This window comes from Capsicum annuum, chromosome 1 (assembly GCF_002878395.1).
Source record: "Capsicum annuum cultivar UCD-10X-F1 chromosome 1, UCD10Xv1.1, whole genome shotgun sequence".
Taxonomy (NCBI): Eukaryota; Viridiplantae; Streptophyta; class Magnoliopsida; order Solanales; family Solanaceae; genus Capsicum; species Capsicum annuum.
This window is the reverse complement of record NC_061111.1, coordinates 90,051,449-90,074,187: the sequence shown is the minus strand read 5'-3', so window position 1 is coordinate 90,074,187 and position 22,739 is coordinate 90,051,449. Positions and strand designations below refer to the sequence as shown.

Here is a 22,739-nt window from a genome sequence, read left to right as displayed (position 1 = left end):
TGTTTGCTGAAGGACCTTAGTGAATAAGTGGAGATGTGATAGTAGTAAATTCCCCAATTATGTGCTCTTGATATATGCTAAGTTTTTTATATATGCCAAGTGGTTAGCAAGTAAGTGATGACATGATAGTATGAAGTTTTCCCAAGCCATGTGATATCCAAACACATGTCAAGACTGATTTAGGTATGAAATAGTTGAGGTAAGACATTGTAGAATGGAGTATGATCTAGTAGAGTGTTTTCTCTACGTTATTATATGATTATGATTCAGAGATGCTTAAAGTGATCCCTTTGGCGATTATGATGATTAATAGATGTTTGTGATCCTTAAATACTTGAGGTGATGTCTTAATAACTATGAGATGTTTTAATGATTGTGATGATGAACGAATGCTTGTGATGATGAACGAATACTTGTGATAATGAATGAATGATTGTGGTGATGACTAGTCAAGAATGATTATGCTTTACTTTTATGTTATCGAGTCCTGGGGGTATTTATACTCGACAGTAGAGCTGTTATCTAGATCCTATGTCAGTTTCTCGATAATTCTAGTCGAGCCATGATTCTGAGAACTCATTGAACTATAGAACTCTGAACCTACTATGATTACAAAGGATGGAGCGTGATCACTGTTGATTGACTAACTTGTCTAATCATGATCATGGCCCTTAGCCTATAATCACGATAAACTAAGGGCTAGATCCATATCCTGCTTCAGCTTATCCAGCTCTTGCCCTTTTATTCCCTTTTTTATCCTTTTTAGCTCAAGGTTGCTTGTTTTCTTCTCAGCAATTGTATACCTGCAAAATATGAGAATTAGTGCATTTAACCATAAATATGTCTCACTTAGACATTCAAATCATACTAGTGTGCATAAATGTTGAGTGCAAATGAGTGGTAAATTCACCACTCATCAACATGATTTGACATAAATAAGTTGATATAGAGATTCACCTGTGGGAGTTTTATAAGTTTTCCAGTAGGACCATAATGCATCATCTAGCTTCCTAGACCGGTCAGTCTTGTTGGTATTCATAGTTTTTTCTAATATGAACTTTATTTCTCTGTTGGAGACTTCCACGTGCCCGCTAATCTGTGGATGATAGACTGTTTCCACCCTATGCCTAATGCCATATCTATCAAGTAGGTTCTTAAATAATTTATTATATGTTCCATTTGTGCCCAATTTTTTAGTACACATTTCGTATCCTTAGAGGGACCCCGAGATGGGTTCAATTTTGAATCATATTTGTGAATTTCGTGGGCCCGTTCTGGACCAAAAATCCATACTGACCCATAATATGGCAATATGATTCCGATTTTACTCCTAATGATGTGTATAATAAAATTTTAATAATGCGGTGGGATCTCGAGATAATGGAATGAAGATGGATGATTTGGGTGTGATTCAATGATTTGCAGTTCGGCATCGAGGTAGACTTCTATCTACTCTTCTTCAAGAGATGGTGTATTTTATATATTGCATAAGAATTGAGAATGTTAAGATTGAACGTGGGTAGAACATCATCACTTAGTCTAGAATATTGAAGTTTAGGGATTAGATGAGTGAATTGCCCCTTAAGAGAAAATGCATACGATGCTTTTAGGATCCTACCACCACAGATTGCTAGCATATTAGGTATAGATAAGATTAAAGAACTTTAGTATAAGATTACTAAGTACTTGGTGGATTGGGATGGTTATTCTCAAATTATGATGTTATGGTTCTGCGTATATTATATATTGTTGGGCCCAAGGCCGTGTAATGATGTTGGTTGGATTTTGGGGGATGGTTTATCCTAATAAAATACGTGGTCGTAGTTTGTAGATGTGTTGATTCTTATGATTTCATTGTTTGAATATTGGTGATGGCACGCATAGATTCGGTACATTCATGAGCACTAAAATGGTAAATGGTACAATTCCAACTCAAACATGATTTTACTACTGTTTGTTCAAAAAAAAAAAAAGATTAAATCCTACTTTTCACCTTTAAAATGGATTTCTTAATAACAAGAATTGTGTCATTGATAACGCTCAAGTTAAACCTCAAATAAGTGCAAGACGGTCGTCGTCAATATATTTACCCAACTTCAGAGTCGGGGTCGAATCCACGAGGAACAATGTGATTGGTGATCAAACTAATTTAAAACTACAGTTTCAAGTTGAATTTAAGCAAATGATAGAAAAAGATAAAATTTGTGGGTTTTAAATGGTTAAAAAAAAGTTGATAAACACTTTGATTTAACAATTTTATGAGACACTAGAATTATGGTTACCAAGATTCTTACGTAGTTTGGGTTGCGAATCACTTTAGAGTTCCAATTGACACTTCAGTTGCAAAAAAAGTTAAATCCTATTATTTATCCATTCGTCTCTCGACCTCAGTAGGTAGTGTATCCGTTAATTCTCTCAAACTTAAAGGATATGTTTGCTATTCAACTATGTTCTCATGTAGGCAAATCCGGTTAAGGCATTTGCCATTAAACTAAAGATTAAAATCTTTCTAGTCCATGTAAACTCTTTCTTTTCCCACATACACTTTCCTCTCGGACAAGTGATGTTCTTGGGCTTACTTTTCAAGTTACAACTAAGAGAGATCGTTACATTGCTTGACAAGCACTTTCCTCTCGGACAAGTGATTGTTTCATTGAAGTAACCTAACAAACACTTTCCTCTCAGACAAGCGATGTTTGTAGTGCTGACTCTATTAAGTTGCAGCCAAGAAAGATCATTAAAATAAAGAAAGGTTTATACAACATCAATTTAAAATGGACATACATTAGATTCACAACTCAAATTAGTATTCACATCAAGGTTCCCATAACTCAAGTAAAGAAAATTAGCTATTCATGATACAAAGATCAACAATATGTATTGAATTCATAATCAAGAATAAGTAATAAATCATACCCACAATAAATCTTCAAATGGAAGATGTTTACAAGAATGTTGGGAACCCTCAATGAGAGGTTTCTCTCCTTTTCTGCCCCAGTAAAATTGTTCAGATAGATGAATTATGAATGAATCAAAAACCCTAAAAGATGCTATTTATACTAAAGCCTAATTAAGGAAATAAAATAACAAAATTAATAAAATTGTTTGAAATAGGTGACGCCCAGGCTGAAGCCGCATCTAGAAGTTGACACCCTATCACGGATGGGGTCAGAGAGGCTTCAGTTGCCTTCAGGTTCTGTCTTAGATTGACAATGTGACTGACACCGCATCAGGGATCTGATAGCTTATCACCAATGTCGTCAGATATCTTCTTCCTATGCTAATTTTCTTCTTAAGGCAAATGCCATTCTTGACGCCTTATCACAACTTTGATGCCACATCACTAGCGTTGTCAGAACTGCTCCTCAAACTGTAACTCCCTAGTTAAGGCTGACGCCAATGCTGATAGGCTATCACGAGGATGACGACTTATCACAGAGGTCGTCAGCCATGTTTTCTTATATTTTGCTCATATTTTCAACTCTTTTGCTCTATTATTGTTTATTCTCTTTTCTTCAGCCTTTTTCTGCAATATCATGAGCAAACACATCAAAACAACATGAGTTTATTCAAAATTCACAATTATTTTAAGCTAAAAGGCATTAAATGAGTTATCTTTTGCTCACACATCAACACCCTCAACTTAAAACAATTGTTTGTCGTCAAGCAACTAAATAACACCATACTACGATGCTTAACCAAGAGACACATAAGATACCTACACAGTTGATTATCAAGTTTAGCTTAAAACTCATGCCACTCTCTATGTTCAATTACTTATAAATCCAATTGTGCATATCAATGAAGATTAACAATGTGACCCAAAGTAATCAAGATATGGCATCAATTCAGCAATAATAACCATGCATATGTATAAGTTACACTACCCAAATAAGTAAACAGCTAGCAATGCAACCGATGTGCCCTTACAACAAAGAAGTCACTCCTCACTCATATATGAATGCAAGCATGTCAATGCGGGGACGGTCAAGAGACACTCACTCTCAGAAAGAAATTCCTATCAATGCATGTTAAATACCATATGCTTGCCCTTATTTTCATTACCAAGGTGTCCAGACAGATAAGTTAGGATAACTATAGGTCTTTTCTTTGGCTTGTAATGTAGGCTAAGGCTAGTATGATATTCAATGGAATTTAGAGTGACTAAGCCTCCTTGGCACTACCTTAATTTGGGTTTCAATTATTAACCTTTTTCTTCTTTTTTTTCTTTTTCTTGATCACATATTATTCAGGATGGATGTGGCTTTTCTTTTTCATTCTTTTTCTTTTCTTATTCTTCTTTCACACAACCCCGCTTATTATTCTTTTTCATTTATTCATTTCCTTTTATTCTACCTTTCTTCATACCCAGTTTACATCACACATCCCTATGATAGCCACCCTCAACTTAGGTTGTTTACCTAAGTCTAGGTGCACAGTTTCCAAGGAGGATCAGGAACAAAATAGGTTCATTATTATCTAAACGGGAAAGTGATAGGTGTCATAGAAAGAAATGGTCAATTCAAGCTCAAAATAGGGATCAAGAGATATCATGCATACAAGGAAGGTCATTTAGGAAAAAAAGTAACTTAAAAATCAAAACGGCCTATGATTCTTTCCTAACCCCTATCTTCAACCAAGGTAAGACTAACTGGGCAAGTTCTAGATTCAACACACACAGGGAATTGAGTAAGACATCACACACACATGGCACAATGGTACATCATAAGCTACTACCCATTCGGTTCATGCAATTGTTAGCAGAGATTATCATGTCCCTAGTACTAATGCCATTAAAAGATTCACAGTAGCCACATATAAATGCATGTCACATAGTTATAAAATAGACCAACAAAGAGGTGTTTATCAGTCTTAAAAATCAACAAAAATATGTCAACTGCTCTAGATACTTATTTTTCTCCAGTTAACCACAACACAAAACAAAACAAACATAATACACCTAAACATGTCGGCTCTACTAGGAACAAGACTCTGGGAAAAAGAGGCACAGCAATAAAAATCCCAAGAGAACATTAACACCCACAAGTAGCCTCACCCTCAACTTAAAATAATGCAATGTCCCTAATTTGTCAACTAAAACGAGAGAGTTAGAAACATACCTGTGACACTATGGGTGCGGAGATCTGATGTCAATCATATAATACGAATACAAACAACAAAATACGTTGGGTTGCCTTCCAAGAAGTTCCTAATTTAGTGTCACATCATGACTTAGTTAGCCTGACTACTCAGACTTCATCAAGATACCTTGTTAATAATTATTTATGTCTTAAGTTGGAGGATTTGAAACGCCAACCCAACTTTTGATCAATACATCTTCGAGGCGCATTGGACAAATGTACAGATACAATGACACTTCCTTTATCTCGCCACTTTGATAACTTGAATCTCTTACCCAACTTCATATCAAATTTTCGGATAGGCTCTTTGGGTATTGATGAGAACATCAATAATCCACTTAATGCTCATTGAATTTTTCCTTTACTGACCTTCAAGTGGGGGGATTCATTTTGCTTTTTTTGAATGCCAAACTCCAAAATATAAGGATTATGTTGCTCATCCTCTAAACACCTCAGTTGCTTGGGTAGGTAGACTTCCATCTCATCCACTAAGGACAAGGTTGAAAAATGGTTCAAATGAGGTTTTCTCCTTATTTTCGGAGTTGCTTCCTTCTGGGCATCCTCACCCCGAATTGGGCTAGAGTCTTAAGAAGATATTTGGTTGGTTTCTTTTTTTTCCTTTAGCACCATTTCCTTAATCTTGGAATCATCCCTCATGGTTGGTTCGATTGGTTGGGAAATCATCGAGGTTGCTCAACATCAAGCACAACATCCACATAGGATTCTTGTTCCTCATCTTCACACTTGTCCATTATGTTAAATGATTCCACAGACAAGATATCATCTAAACATAATGTGGAAAATTTCTTTGAATGCTTGACAGTTATATCCATATCCTCAATCATTATTCTTTCCTCGTTAATTTCTCTTATATCTTGATAAGAATCATGTATGATATCATTCGTTGTGTCCACATGATCCAACATTAGTTGGAGCATAGCTTCAGTGCCACTCTTTTCAGTGTTTCGTTCTTCTTGTGCTTGACTATAAGACCTGTCATACTCATAAGAAGAACTAGAACTTGGGTTAGCGCAATAGGGGGAGGGGGCATTTGGACAATCACTCCAATGTCCATCTTGACCACCAGATAAAGAATAATTATACTCCTAGTAGATGGAGATGGTGCACACATCTCTCTCCGGGGAGCATATCTACAATCTTGCCAAAAGTGGGTTCCATCACAATATGGACATGGATCATCCAGATAAGATTGCCAACCATTAAACTTATATTCATTCCATGATGCCATAGTAAGAAATAAACAAAAATAAAGAAAATCTACCTAACACAAGAAACAAAGGAAATCACAAACAAATATTTACAAGTTTGAATTCAAGAAAGTAAGCTAAAATTCCAAACTAACTCAATACGCCAAATTGTTCCCCCGCAACTGAGTCATTTTTTATAACACTCAACTTACACCTCAAATAAGTGCAAGGCAGTCATCGTCAATATATTTACCCAACTTCAGAGTCGGGGTTGAATCCACGAGGAACAATGTGATTGGCGATCAAACTAATTTAAAACTACAGCTATAAGTTGAATTTAAAAAAAATGATAGAAAAAGATATAATTTGGGGGTTTTAAATGGTTAAACAAAACTTGATAAACACTTTGATTTAACAATGTTACGTGACACTAGAGTTATGGTTATCAAGATGCTTACATAGGTTGGGTTGCAATTAACTTTAAAGTTCCAATTGATACTTCAATTGCAAGAAGAGTTGAATACTATTATTTACACATTCGTCTCTTGACCTCAGTAGGTAGTGTATCCATTAATTCTCTCGAACTTAAAGGATGTGTTTGCTATTCAACTATGTTCTCATGTAGGCAAATCTGGTTAAGGCCTTTGCCATTAAACTAAAGATTAAAATCTTTCGAGTCCACATAAACTCTTTCTTTTCCCACATACACTTTCCTCTCGGATAAGTGATGTTCTTGAGCTCACCTTTCAAGTTGCAACTAAGAGAGATCATTACATTGCTCGATAAGAACTTTTCTCTCGGACAAGTGATTGTTTCATTGAAGTACCTAACAAACACTTTTCTCTCAAACAAGTGATGTTTGTAGTCCTGACTCTATTAAGTTGCAGCCAAGAAAGATTCTTAAAATAAAGAAAGGTTTATACAACATCAATTTCTTAAGGACATACATTAGATTCACAACCCAAATTAGTATTCATATCAAGGTTTCCATAACTCAAGTAAAGAAAATTAGATAGTCATGATACAAAGATCAATAATAGGTATTGAATTCATAATCAAGAATAAGTAATAAATCATACCCAATCAATATTCAAATGGAAGATGTTTACAAGAATGTTGGGAACCCTCAATGAGAGGTTTCTCTCTTTTTCTGCCCCAGTAAAATTATTCAGATAGATGAATTATGAATGAACCAAAAATCATAAAAGATGCTATTTATACTAAAGCCTAATTAAGAAAATAAAATAACAAAATTAATAAAAACTTTTGGAATAGGTGACGCCTAGGATGACCCAGCGTCAAGAAGTTGACGCCCTATCACGGATGGCGTCAAAGAGGCTTCAGTTGCCTTCAGGTTCTGCCTTAGGTTGACGATGTGGCTGACGCCGCATCAGGGATTTGACGGTGTATCACCAACGTCGTCAGATATCTTTTTCCCATGCTAACTTCATGCTTAAGGCTGACGCCATTCTTGACGCCTTATCATGACTTTGATGCCACATCACCAACGTTGTCAAAACTGCTCCTCAAAATACAAATCCCAGGTTAAGGCTGATGCTAATACTGATAGGATATCACGACGTTGATGACTTATCACGGAGGTCATCAGCTATGTTTTCTTCTATCTTGCTCAGATTTTTAACTCTTTTGCTCCATTATTGTTTATTCTCATTTCTTCAGCCTTTTTCTGGAATATCATGAGCAACCACATCAAAACAAAAAGAGTTGCTTCAGAATTCATAATTATTTTGAGCTAAAAAGCATTAAATGAGTTATCTTTTTCTCACACATCAGTCATCTGAATAAATGATTTATGGGACTGTGAGACTGGAAATATTTTTTACAGATTTGTTCGAGATAGATTCCAATCCATGATTTTGTTACTATAGTTTACTTGAGCCGTGAGAGATTCTCAGCCCTTTTCTACACCTTTATGATTATTTAGTCCTGGAGTTTATCCCAGGCAATGTATTTATGGACTTACACTCTTTTTTCCTAGGTTTGAGTCGGTACATTTATTATATATACATATATACATCTCTCTGGTACTTGATGGAGAAGGTTGATAATGATGATGATTAAAAATCATAGATCGGGACCAGGTCGGTATATATGGGTACTCCTGAACCCCCTAGGGACCCCTTCATCTATGAGTTGTCGTACCGAAAAAGGAAGGTTGTCGTAGGTCTTACCTCAGCAAGTCGTCGAGCTGGAGGATGTATTTATACTAGGTTACTTTTGGGTATTTGGATCGATATGATATTATGGTATTATATCTTGGCATTCATTCATGCATGCGCATTGCCTATGACTAGTATGCGCTTATATCTATCAGCCTTATGGGGGCCTGTATAGGTATAGGTGATGAGTACATTTGTAGTGGGTTTTATATTGATTCAAACTTTAGGGCGCATGGTGGTGGGGATTTATAAAAGCCACGGTTAGGTATTATTTGCCCGAACTAGTTGGTTACTCGCATTTGTCGTTGCTATTGTTATAATTATTATGATCATTATTATGGCTAGTTGTGACTGATTGGTTATTGATCCGATATTGAGATTCGAGGTATGATTCCAATCCTTTTACCTTACAATTATTTTATTCCGCATGATTATCCATTGATTAGGCATTATGGATGTAGACCCTGATATTCTGATTCCTTTCTTTACGGTTGCTTCATTATGGTATTTATCTCATGTTTAGACATATGGATTAGAGACCCTGATTATATTATCACTAGTTCCTATTATGATAATGAGGTCCTAGGATGCTGGTCCGATAATTTAGGTTGTACCTTGGGTTGACCTTGTGTACATATACTATATATATATAGCTATGATATTACCATATATCACTTCCTTTCTTCATTTATTCAGGTTGTATACTCATTCCTTGACATTGTGTACTAGTATATATATTCTCTTTTCACTCGTTATTTATATAGTGGAAAGTGGTATATTGTATAGTGTTGAGGTTCCTAAGTATGGATGGAATAGGTTAGTTCATCCTTAATACCACCTTAGCCTTACTATGTTAGTTTCTTGGATATGAGTAGGATAGTTTATCCTTATTGTCTCCTTAGTTTTACTCTGTAGTATCTTAGATAATTGGGTGTAGTTTAAATTCTTGCTTATATGTTATGTATATCTGCATTAACTATGGAGCTCAGTTGGCAGTTTCCTACTGAGTACCACGTGTTAGTACTTATACTACACTTCTGTAGCCTACAGATCATAGTACGAGTTATAGCCATTATTATGTGCATCATGTGGAGCAGCTATGGTTTAGAGATAGGGTGAGCTCCTGGTGTTCGGAGTGTTACTTTCCTCCCTCTTATGTACTAGATTGATCTCTATGTTGTGTTAAGAGATGGTTGTATCTGCATATATTTATTTGGTATATCATGTGTATCCTTGTTAATAGTAGAAGCTTGTGTACTAATTCCACCAGGTTTTTGGACTATCTTATGTATTTTAGTCTTGTACTACATTTATTCGGCATTATTTCATCTATTTACCTTGGTAGTCTGTTACTAGTAGTTCCGGCCTATGGGTTGGCTTGCCTACTGGTGGGTTATCGTAGGCGCCAACATGACCTGAGAAATTGGGTCATGACATATCCAGGAAACTAACATAGTATAGCAAAGGAGGCAATAAGGTCTAACTATTTCTAGCTATACTCAGGGGCCTAATCACTATACTGTATGTCGCTAGGCAATATATAAATAAAGAGCAGAGGAAGGAGATATAGTAGTATACAAGACCAAGGAATAGATAAAAAACATGAATAAATGAAGGAAGTGAGGGATATACGGTAATACCATAACTACATATAGATAGATATATATACATAAACAAGGTTAACTCAAAGGTACAACCTAAAGTAGTCATACTAGCATCTTAAGGCCTCCTAATTACAGTAGGAACTAGTGCCAACATAATCAAGATCTCTAATCCAAACGTCTAAACATAAGATAATTATCCATAGTAAAATAACCATAAAAGTGAAAGGATCAGAATCATATCTCAAACTCAATACCAGACCAATAATCAACTTGTCACGAACTAACCATAATAAAACAATAACAATAAAGTAACCAGCTAGTCCAAACAATCAATACCTAAATTGGGCCCCATAACCAGGAAGGTCCGAAGCAAGCAACACACAAGCAACACTCATAACTTATACCTATGCAACCCCCTATAAGGCTGATAGATATAAGTGCATACTAGTGATAGGCAATACGTATGCAAGGATGAATGCAAAGTATCATCCTTACTACTATAACTGATCTATGTACCAGAATGTAGCCCAGTGTATACACCTCCTCAAGATCGACGGCTTGCAAAGGAAGGACCTATGGTGAACTCTCTTCTCTCACAGGATATCTAACTAATGATGGGGCCACTAGGGGGTTTGGGAGTAGCCCTATACAGCGACCTGGTCCTAATCCAGGATTTCAAATCATCATCATCAATCCATTTTATCCAGTGATAGAGATATATGTATGTGTATATATATAGATGTAGGTATATATAAATGTATGATCTTGGATTGTGGCTAAAAAAGTGTGTAAATTTTTAAATCTATTGCCTAAGGAAAAGTTCTAGGGCTAAATCATCATAAAGTGTAGAAATGGTTAGAATCTCTCTCACCCGAGGTAAATAGTGGTAGTAAGGACGTAGACCAAAATCTATCTCGATCAAATCTCTAAAATATCATTTTAGTCTTAAAGGCTCATATATAATACATTGAGGTCGTACGATTCTCATTATGAAAGAATTCATTCTAAAGGTGAAAAGCGAAAATAAATCCATTTTTAGGAAAATAGTAATAAAGTCATATTTTAGTTGGAATCATAGAATTTACTACTTAGTGAGCATGAATGTATTGAATCTATGCATATCATCACTAGTAATCAAACAATATGATTATGAGTATCTAAATTTCTATAAACTATGGCCACGTTCATTACAAGGATAATTGACTTCCCTGAATCCAATTAATATCATAATCACGGCCTTAGGCTCAAAAATGTACAGCCGACGTAATCATACCATAATCTGAGAAACCATAATAATCCACCAATTCAAGTAGTAAATCGTATACTAAAGGATTATTAGTCTCAACTACATGTAACATGCAAGCAACCTAGGGTAATAGGATCCTAGAAACATAATAAGCATTTCATCTTAAGGGTCGATTCACCCTTCTGTCCCTAAACTCACAAATTACGCTAAGTCATGGTGGTCTAACCATTATTAATCCTAACATGAAACATATATAATATACCATCTCGTGAAGATGAGTATACAGAAACCTACCTCGGTGCCGAACTGCAGTCCTTAAATAATCCCACAAATTATCTGTATTTGTCCACAATCTCAAAATACCGCCACTCTATCAAAATTGTAATCTACACGTCATTGGGAGTAAAATGAGACCTGTATTGCTATATTAAGGGTCGGGTCAAAATTTGGGTCAAGAATGGGCCAACGAGCCACATAATAGAATCTAAAATTAAATCTATCATGAGGTCTCTCGATAAACAGGGTATTTATTCCCAAAAGTTGAGCACAAACGGAGCGTAAATCAAGTCTCAGATCATCCCTTAAAGTTTAGGAATTTAAGACCTAATTTCTAAGAATTTACCATGAATTAGGATGGAATCTGAAGGAAAAATTAATGGGAAATGACCAAGGATTGTTAGGCTAACTTATCTTAGCTTTAATGGATGATTTCTCACTTTTTCCATTCTTTGAGTTCTCAAATTGGTGTGAAAATGGTTGAAGAAATGGTGGAAAATTGGTTGGAGAAAATAGAAATAAAAAGGCCTCATATGTATCTAACCACTAAAGTGGTATCTCGACCGCTTTATCGGTCCGGCGGAATTTGCGGGTGCCGCTAAAGTGTGTCCACTGATTACTAAATTGGACCTCATCCATAAGGATAGGACCGCAAAAGCGACCCATGGGCGCCAAAGCATTGCACACTAAAGCGGCCTAATAGTCGCTTAAGCGGACCTATCAGGTGACAGGCACAAGATTTTTATCAATTCCAAAAAGGACTTCAGTTGGGTGCTCAGGATTTGTTCGGAACCCCATGCGTGCAAACAAACTATGCTACTATACCAAATTCGACATTCTTGGCTCAATGGAACCAGAAAAACTTTCATTTGAGATCGTTTTGACTAAATGTGGGGCTCACACCTATAGTTCCATTTTTCATATGATCCATCTAATAGACCAAAATGAGTCTAAAACCCTCAAGACATGAACCAAGGGTCCCCTATCCTAAAATCAACGTTCCGAAGATGATGACATTGTTGAAATTCTTATCTAAGGTCATCTACTCGGAGTTTAAGTCCGAGACTATATTCTAAACAGCAAAAGCTTCAAAATAGGAAAATGAGCCTAAATCCAAAAGAACTGTTCAATAACCAAACTATTGAAAATGCATGCAAAATAAGGAAATAAACTGGAGGGTCATTATAATATCCCCTACTAAAAGAACTTTCATCTGTGAAATTCAAATGAACAGAAGAAGCATGAAAAATCAAAGGGATGAGGTTTTGGACCCGCATGCTCAGAGCATGACTCCCTAAATAACCTCCAAGAAGAGACCTCACTTATAAGGGATTTTTTCGTAGGTATCCCTTTTTACACTAACTTCTTTTCTTCCCTTATCAAGTAGTTGGAGCTCATCCTCAATCACTGACTGGCTTCTAGCTGAATCGAGGAAGGTTGATGCAAGAAAATCCAAACCATAACACACTGGTAGCATCACAACCAAGAAAAGACTCATCCAAACCAAAGGCACCCAATGCATGAACCGTTAAACCAACTCCAAAATCCAAATATAACCTTCTGGCTAAACCTTTTATCCACTCCAAATCAAGAAGAAAGTAACCTGAATCCTATCCATCTAGCCCACCATACTAAACTCGAAGAACTGAAGTTGGCCCATCAAAAATACATAATGGAAAGCATGAGAATAAGCCCATACAGCACTACCTGAGTACACAAATAAAGATAACCAAGGTATGCAATCTATGACAATACTACAATTCGTCTGAATGATCATCGAAATTGATAGACATGAGTCCAAAGAACAAAACTTACCACCAAACGATCCACTACTAGAGGTCCCATCAATTAAGGATAAAGCGATGTTGAATCTAAACTCACTTATACTACTCCTGTGAGTAGATCATCTAAGAATTCTGATGAAAATTTAAATCTGAGGTCAGTATTGGAGGAACCAATACTTTGCCCATAGACTACCATAAAAACACATACCAATGATAATTCATCTAAACTAAAAAAGATCGAGTAGGTGGTAAAAGAGTTGGATTAGCTAGACTATAGATGAAATCCCAATCGAGACAAGTCTAGAAACAAAGGTTGCACCTAAGCTCTATACTTCCCACTAAAATCTCAACATCAAGATTGAATTGGTCAATCTTTACTACCCAAACCAAACCTGAAAATAGGTAAGCATCCACACTCTAAAAATCTGTCATAACCTCTAAATTTCCATTCCAAGACGTCAAATCCAAAAGTGGCCAACAAGTCTGAAATGATGTCAAATACTTAAATAGACCTTACAATCCAAATTAGATATATCCTTACTGAATATGCCAAAATTGAAACTGAAACATAGTTGAAGCACAAATCACCATGAAGGATAAATCACCAGCTGATTACACAAGCAATCAACTTCATATCTACTATAGGGCATGAACCACCAAAGCATTCTCGAGAACTCACCAAGGAAGAAAATGCACTAGTAAGACCTAGAACTCTAGCAACTTAGAGAAATACAACCTTAGTCAGAAACTAATCAATCCAATACTATATCTCAATAATAAATACTCAATTTATCAACTTAGGAAATGGATGTAGGAAAGATCACCTATTCTCCAACTCTCTAGCTCCACTTAGAATAAGAATTACATTGCGGCAAGAATGAAGTACCCAACTCCACACTGATACTAAGATCAAAGTTATCACCAGGAGATAGACCCAACAAACTTAAAAGGAAAATCCAAGGCCTCTTGACATCAACATTAAAACCACTACTGGGATATAAACTAGTCAAATTAGAAGAATGGACCCCAAATTGGTCAACCTCAGAAATGGGTTACATAAACTAATCACCGACTCTAGAACCATAACAGAACCATGCAAGGTCAACTTAGCTTCACTTCTATAATCCACTTCACAATCGATCTAGCATACCCAACAGGACAGAAAATGACCAAACTCACCTCGCTATCATAGAGAAATCATCCAACCAAGCTAGTCGCACAAGCCAATAAATAAAAACCATGAGGAATGAAATTCTATCTAGATAATACTAGCCTAGCCATCTACCAAGAAAGGTTTAATTAACATCAATCAATGATAATAACAATAATAGTATTATAAACATCAATATAAAAGGTAGGTGGTACCAAAATGAAATCAACAGCAAGCACCACTATAGGGACACAAGAAGGCCAACATGCCAAGGTAAAAGGGACTCAAACCCAAATGCCACACCCCCAAGGTCATAGCAACACAAATCCACTTTATCCATTACTAAAAGAAATCATCTATGGAAGTATTCATATAATCATAAACTCTATATCAAGGCACCCAACAAGCAATATAAGCCTACCAACTCATAGAATTATTAATGGGTGTGAGAACCCCAATATACTCAATTAAAAAGGTAAAAAAAGAAAAAAAAAAGCACACCTATCACAGTGTAATCTGAAGTGACATACCTAACATACTCGAGAGAGAACAAATCTTAGTGGGTCTAAACTTGGACTGAGTGTTTGAATCATCAACCAAGGTGCTAACCGCACTATCTCTAACTGAAGGTTCCATAACACTATGAGACTGACCTAGATGATCTAAATGGCTAATAATCTCGTGTTAAAGACAATTTCTGGACTAGTGGTCAGTCTCTCTACAGTCATATCAAACCCCTAAATCCCTAACTTGGTGAGAAACATAAGCTGACCCTAACTGGCTGACCAACTAACGTCGCGAGCACTCCTTACAGAAATGAACACTCTCCATACAATCGTAATCTAAATCAGGAACTCTAGCCTGGTGAAGAATCTATGTTAATCCCATATGAACAATCAACTCGTATCTAGGGCACTATCTAGACCAAAGAATAATCTTACCACAACCAAGGCAAACTCCTACAATACTCTGAAGTGTTGCCCCTACTAATCTAGAATAGTCATCCTGACCTAAAGACCCATACCAAATGATCCATAATATCTGATAAAAACTTTTCCCACTGTGATCATTGCGACTAATTTAAGAGCCACCCACAAACTAAAATGCTAGCTCCATAGAATTAATAGACTGCAAGTGAAGTTAACCTTCATTGGCAGGATCCTTACTCCTAAATAGAAAACCAATAACACTATGCTGATGACATAGCCTTCTATCACTACCTCCATAAGTCTTAATACATGCTCTCTTGTTGATCTTGCATGATCAATAACCTGAGTAAAGAAACAAGTTGCTATCAGTGCTCTGATGCTAAATGGAGTGGCAATTCTAATCCTTTAACAAATTCATACACTATCTCAAGATCTTAAGGATATAGCATAGGAATATGTTGTCCCACTTAAGAAGTCCAATCTCATACTCTGAAACTGAGAAGGAGCCATACTGAATACCAACAAACTAAACTCTATCCTGAGAACTATTCGATAAACTGAATATCATCTATGGTTAGGCTTATCTATAAAGAGGCTCAAAATACCCAATACTGAATCTCAACAGGCTGAAGCAATCAAGAGCTACACCAAAGCATGAGTTAGCCCCAAATCCTATAGCTAGCACTAAAAATCTTTGACATCTATCCCTGAATCCTTAGTCTAATGTACACTGAAGCTCCAGAAATATGTATCGAGATCATGTATGTATCTATGACAACCTCGCATCATCCATCTAGGATAAATTCAAAGAATGTACTTGAGGATCGTAGAAACACGAATACACGACAAGGATTCAATAATAGAATTTCCTAAGAATGCCATGTAGCCTCCCAAAGGTAGGTTACAAACATCTCTACACTAATCCATAAAACTCTATTAGTCACAAAACTCTTGTACCAACAAACTGATAACCTAGGATATGATACCAATTTATCATGACCTAATTTTGCAAGTCATGATGTCACCTACTATACCCACTAGTAGGTAAGCCAATCTGAAGTCTGAAACTACTAGTAATAGACAACCAAGAAATATAAAGAAAGAATGCAGAATAAATATAAGAAAAGACTAAAATATATAATATAGTCCCGAAACCAAGTGGAATCAGTACAAGAGCTTCTAAATAATGATAAGACTACAATGAAGTACTAGATGATTATACTAATACAACCTATCTATGAATACAACATAGAGATTAGTCTAGTACATAAGAGGGAGAATAGTAATACTTCAACTGCTAAGAGCTCACCCTACGTCTCTAAACCATAGAAGCTCCACATAATACACACAATAATTATGAGAACTCGTATATAATCTGCAGGCTATAAAAGTGTTGTGGAAGTACCAAATACATGGTACTTAGTAGGTAACTGTCGATTGAGCTACAAAGATAATGCAAATATAAACAACACAAAAGTAGGAATATAAACTACACCCAAATGTCCAGGAAACTAACATAGTAAAGCAAAGAAGGAAATGAGGTTTAACTATCTTATTCTAGCCATACACAGGGACCTAAGCACTATACCATGTATCATTGGCCAATATACAATAAAGATCAAAAGAAGGTTATATAGTAGTATACAAGGACAAGAAATAGATATACAACATGAATATATGAAGAAAAAAGAGGGATATACGGTAATACCATAAGTACATATAGATAGATACTTATACATAAATAAGGCTAAGTTAAAGGTACAACCTAAAGTAGTCATAGTATATTAAGGCCTTGTAATCATAGTAGGAACTAGTAAAAACATAACTGAGATCCCTTAACCAAATGTCAAAACATGAGATAATTATCCATTGTAAAATAATCATAAAAGAGAAAGGATCAGAATCATATCTCGGCAGCAAACCGATAATCAACTTATCAGGAACTAATCATAATAATAACAATAACAATAAAGTAATTGGCTAGTCTAGAAAAGCAATACCTAAACCGAGCCCCATAACCCAAAAAGTCCAATTATAACACTGTACAATGCAATAATACTCAGCACCTATACTTATGAAAACCCCATAAGGCTAATAGATATAGGAGCATACTGGTGGTAGGAAATGTGCATGCAAGGATAAATGCAAAGTATAATTCATACTACTATAATCGATCTAAGTACCATAAATTAACCAAGTGTATATACCTTCTCCATCTCGATGGCTCACAATGGTAGGACCTACAGCGACCCCTCTTCTCCCATTAGATGGCTCACAAATGAAAGAGCCCCTAAGGTGTTCGATAGTATCCATATACACGGACCTGGTCCCAATCCACATTTCCAATCATCATCATCATCAATTTATTCTATCCAGTACTGGAGAGATGTATATATATTTATGTGTACATATATATATATATATGTCAATGAACTTGAACTGAGGTTGAAAGAGTGTGTAATTTTATAAATATATTGCCTGGGGGAAGTTTTGAGGATAAATAATCATAAAAGTATGGAAAGGATCGAAATCTCTCTCGATCGAGGTAAATAATAGTACTAAAATCATAGATCAAAATATATCTCGATCAAATTTGTAAAATATCATTCTTAGTCATAAAGGCTCATAAATCATAAATTAAGATGGAATAATTCCTGTTATGAAAGAATCTATTTTAAAGGTGAAAAGAAGAAATAAATTCCTTTTTAGGAAAATAGTAATAAAGCCATATTTTAGCTAGAATCGTACTATTTACTGCTAAGTAAGTATGAATGTATCGAATATATGCATACTACCAGCAGTATCAAGACAATAAGATTATAAGCATCTAAATTAGATTAAACTTAGTCCATATTCTTTCCAAGGAATATTCATATATTGGAATCCAACTAATATCATAATCATGACCTTGGACCTAATAATTCACAGTCGGCATAATCATACCATAATCTAAGAAACTATCATATTCCACCGAGTTAAGTAGTGAACCTTATACTAAAAGATTATTAGTCGCAACTACGTCTAACATTCTAGCAACCTAGGGTAATAGGATCCTATAAGTATAATAAGTATTTCATCTTAAGGATCGATTCACCCTTCTATCCCCAAACTCATAAACTAGGCTAAGTCATGGTGGTGTAACCATTATCACATCCTAACATCCCTTCTAACATGCAACATAAATAATACACTATCTCGTGAAGAAAATTAAATAGAAACCTACCTCGATGTTGAACTGCAAGTCCTTGATTCATCCAAAAATCATCTATTTTTCTTCATGATCCCAAAATACTGCCATGCTATCAAAATAGTAATCTATACATCATTAGGAGTAAAACATGACCCATGTTACTATATTAAAGTTTGAGTCAAATTTTCGGTCAAGAACAAGCCTATAGGGCCTACAAATGGAATCCAAAATTGAATCTGTCGTGAGGACACTCAAAGAACAAGGTATCTACGCTCAAAAGTTAAGCATAAACGTAGTGTAAATCAAGTCTCAAATCAACCCTTAAAGTTTAGGAATTTAAGACTTAATTTCTAAAAAGTTTACCATGAATTAGAATGGAAATTGAAGGAAAAATTAATGAAAAATGACCAAGGAGTGTTATACTAACTTACCTTAGCTTCAATAGATTATTTCTCACTTTTTTCTTTCTTTGAGTTTTCAAATTGCTGTGAAAATAGTGGAAATCGAATGGAGAAAATGGGAATAAAAGGACAAAGGTGCAACTAAAGAGGACACCTGGGCGCTAAAGCACCTATTACTAAATTTGTATCTCGACTGCTTTAGTGGTGTGGCAGCATTCATGGGAGTCACTAAAGCAGACACCAACCCTTAGTCAAGTGCCGATAAAGTAACCCATGGGCGATAAGTGTTGAACGCTAAAGTAGCCCAATAGGCCCTTAAAAGGACCTATCCAGTGCCGGCACCAGATTTTTCCCAAGTCCAAAATGGACTTTAACTGGGTGGTCGGGATTAATTTAGAACCTCGTGCACTCAAAAAAAACTATGCTACCATACCAAATTTGATGTTCTGGGCTCAATGAAACTATAGAAACTTTTATCTCATATTGTTTCAACTAAATATGAGAATCACACCTATAGTTTTATTTTTCATATAATTTACCCAATAGACAAAATGAGTCTGAAAGCCTTAGGACCTGAACCAAGGGTCCCTCTAGACTAGAATCAATATTCCAAAGTTGATAGTATATTGAAATTCCTATTCAAGGTCATCTACTAAGTGCTTTGTCAAAGACCAAATCCTAAACAACAAAAGCTCCAAAATAATGAAATGAGCCTAAAATCCAAATGAACTGTCCGATAATTGAACTGACAGTCTTGACAAGTCAAAAATGACCTGTAGCCACTGTAAGAAAGCTCAAAATATCAAAAATACACTCAAATCAAAGAAATGACCTGGAGGGTCATTATAATATGATTGTACTCATGAGGTCCTATTACACACACCAAAATCTTCTTAGCCTTATGTAGACACGTAATATCCTCTCAAAAACTCAATTTATCCATTTTTGCCTCACCTTATCATACACCCTCACCCATCTAATATTTCCCCACAAGAATCTAAATAACAAACTCATAACAAAAATAACAACCCCTCTAACTAATTTTGATGCCTCACACCTATACCTCCTACCCCCACATACCCCCTACCCCATATTTTCTTTCCCTTTCTTATTTTAACCGATTTCACACAGCAACAACAAAAGGTACCCCATCAGCTTATTCACAAAAAGGAGACATAATATATATATATATTCACCATTAACATACAAGAACAATCACATACACACCAATATACAGCAAAACACATAGGGCAAACACAGAATGATCTTTTCCATTTTTCATACTACATCAACACCACAGTATACATAGAGATTTCCATACATACACACCATTGATTCATCACTCTTATACACACTCACCATTGATTCATCACTCTCATCTACTCTCACAGAATAAAATCTTTATTTTTCATGGATTAGAAGGATACACACAACAACCATGGATACGGATCCTCATCATTAGAATAGAAAATACACTGACACACTCTTATATACATGGATAAATGCAAAACACACTCACACATACACATAATGAGGAGAGAATTGAGAGAGAGATTAAGAAGATTGAACAAAACTGTGAGATTCCAACTGGGATTGACTTTTCCAGCAAAAATTTGCTCGATCGGCTATAGTTTTGCAGAATCGACCTACCGCAGTCCTAAAATTCCTAAGATTTCCATCATTTTTCTTAATTTTTTAGGTAAATCCCACCGGGAAATATATTCTAGTTACCAAATCATCCCAATCAGCCATTTGAGCTGATTCCGACAAGGTCTCATTAGGAATCGCCATATGGTCTTTCTGGTTTTGTAATTTTATTTTGGGTTGCTCAATTTGATTTCATGAATTTTTGTTCGGATTGGATTTTTGGCTTTTAGAACTGAGATTCTGAATTAAGGTTCTTCGACGTGGATTTTGTCCTTCCATTGAAGTATTATTGAATTTCAAAACCTTCAAATCGAGGTCCAATTCTATTCCTTTCCTCTTTATTTGATTGTTTGTTATATTTGATGCATTAAATTGAACACGATGTGTTGGTTGATTTTTGATGATATGTATTGTTAGTTGTTTTGATTCGTTGTTTGATTTCCTTTATTATGGATTGATTATGGATTGTGTGATGAAATTATATCTCATTAAGTATTAAAATCATTTATTTGAGGCAAAAATTAAAATTGGTAAAGGTGAATATTTGTTATTATGATGCATTGATGATTGTTTAGTTCGGAGTAAGTATTGATGTTTGTTAAATGCAATAATATCATGATGGGTTGAAATTGGTAGGCAAATAGTAGGTTGGGTAGGAAATTTTAGGAATTATGAATTGTTGGATAATTTGAAATGTTTGTGGAATAGTTTGTCTTTCTCGCATTTGGAAAATATATTTATTTAGCCGGGGAATGCCTCGAGGTCACATTGTACTTATTCACCAGGAAATGCCCCAAAGTATCATGTACATAAAGAAGGCTCGTGATCAAGGCCCGAGGAATCGGATAAAGCATAGCTAGGATAGTTAGAATAGTTTAGGTTTAAATTTCTGAATTTTTTTATTCTCGGTTTATAATAAATTGGACTGGACACAATATTTTTAGGATTTTTTTTTATTTATGTTTAATTGTTTGATTGTTGTGTGTTTTATGTGGTCTATACATGCATAGTATTGTACTAGCCGATATACTCCATGAAGTGACTGTGGTCAAACCACGGTATCAAGGGGTGTCTAACACCTTACCCTCATCAACAAAATTCCTTAGCCAAAATCTCTGTTCGTGGATCAGTTTCTAGAGTCACTACTATTATGAAAAGGATATCCAAATGTGACTTGACACACCTGATTTTGTCATGTGGTGACTCTGAGTTTAATTGTAAAAGATCCTTTTCGAAAGAAATTTTTTTTCTTTTGTCACTTAATAAATAAAACCTTTTTCAAACTTAAAATTAAATCTTTTTTGGTAAAAAAAGGGGTGTGACAGCTCTGGCAACTCTGGTGGTGATTTTTTAGAATTCAAGCTTATTTTTTGGAGTTGTATCGGCTTAGTTTGACATTAACGTTGTTTGTGTTATCGTTTGTATCTATTTTATCATTGTTGAGTGCCTACGTGCTACGTGTTTATAGTTTTTCTCTTATGTGTTACCGTTTTATATCTATCATCAGTTGCATAACCTAAATCATTTCTTTCGCAACAAGTCCCGTAGTACATGCTGTGTCCACGAACTCTAGTTGAGTCACCCTTATTTTAGGAGGGGGAGCCGCCAGCTGGTATAGAGTGAGTGGAAAGCTATCATAGTCACTATCGACCATACGCTCCCCCAAATAGCCTTGTTAGTGAACCCCAGCCTAGGTTAGCCTTTAGGTCTTTCTTGTCTACATCATATTGAGACCTAGCAGGATCCATTGGTCCTTTATAGGAGACTCACCTCCAAACCATCCTTATGTGCTAATTGTTGCAACTTTAAAGATAACAAGATCATTTGACAGACTGATTTAGGGAAAGCATGTGCCAGAAGTAAAGAAAAGTTTGTAGGCAAGAAGAGTTCAAAAAAAAAAGGAAAAAAAGTAAGTCAAAAAAAGAGTTTCATAGGTTTTTAGAGGTTTTATGACTTGTATTTTCCATAATCCAAAAAGTCAAA

The 22,739-nt window shown here is 35.5% G+C and overlaps 1 protein-coding gene across 1 annotated transcript in view; it reads right to left on the bottom strand.

Annotated features, from left to right (window-relative positions):
• Window positions 1-682: 682 nt before the first annotated feature.
• LOC107856914 (ABC transporter G family member 28-like) overlaps window positions 683-22,739 on the bottom strand; it is a 58,440-nt gene continuing 36,383 nt past the window's right edge. The window contains exon 2 of the mRNA XM_016701878.2: window positions 683-803. Within this exon, the coding sequence (XP_016557364.2) occupies window positions 683-803 (121 nt within the window). The remainder of the gene's footprint in view (window positions 804-22,739) is intronic.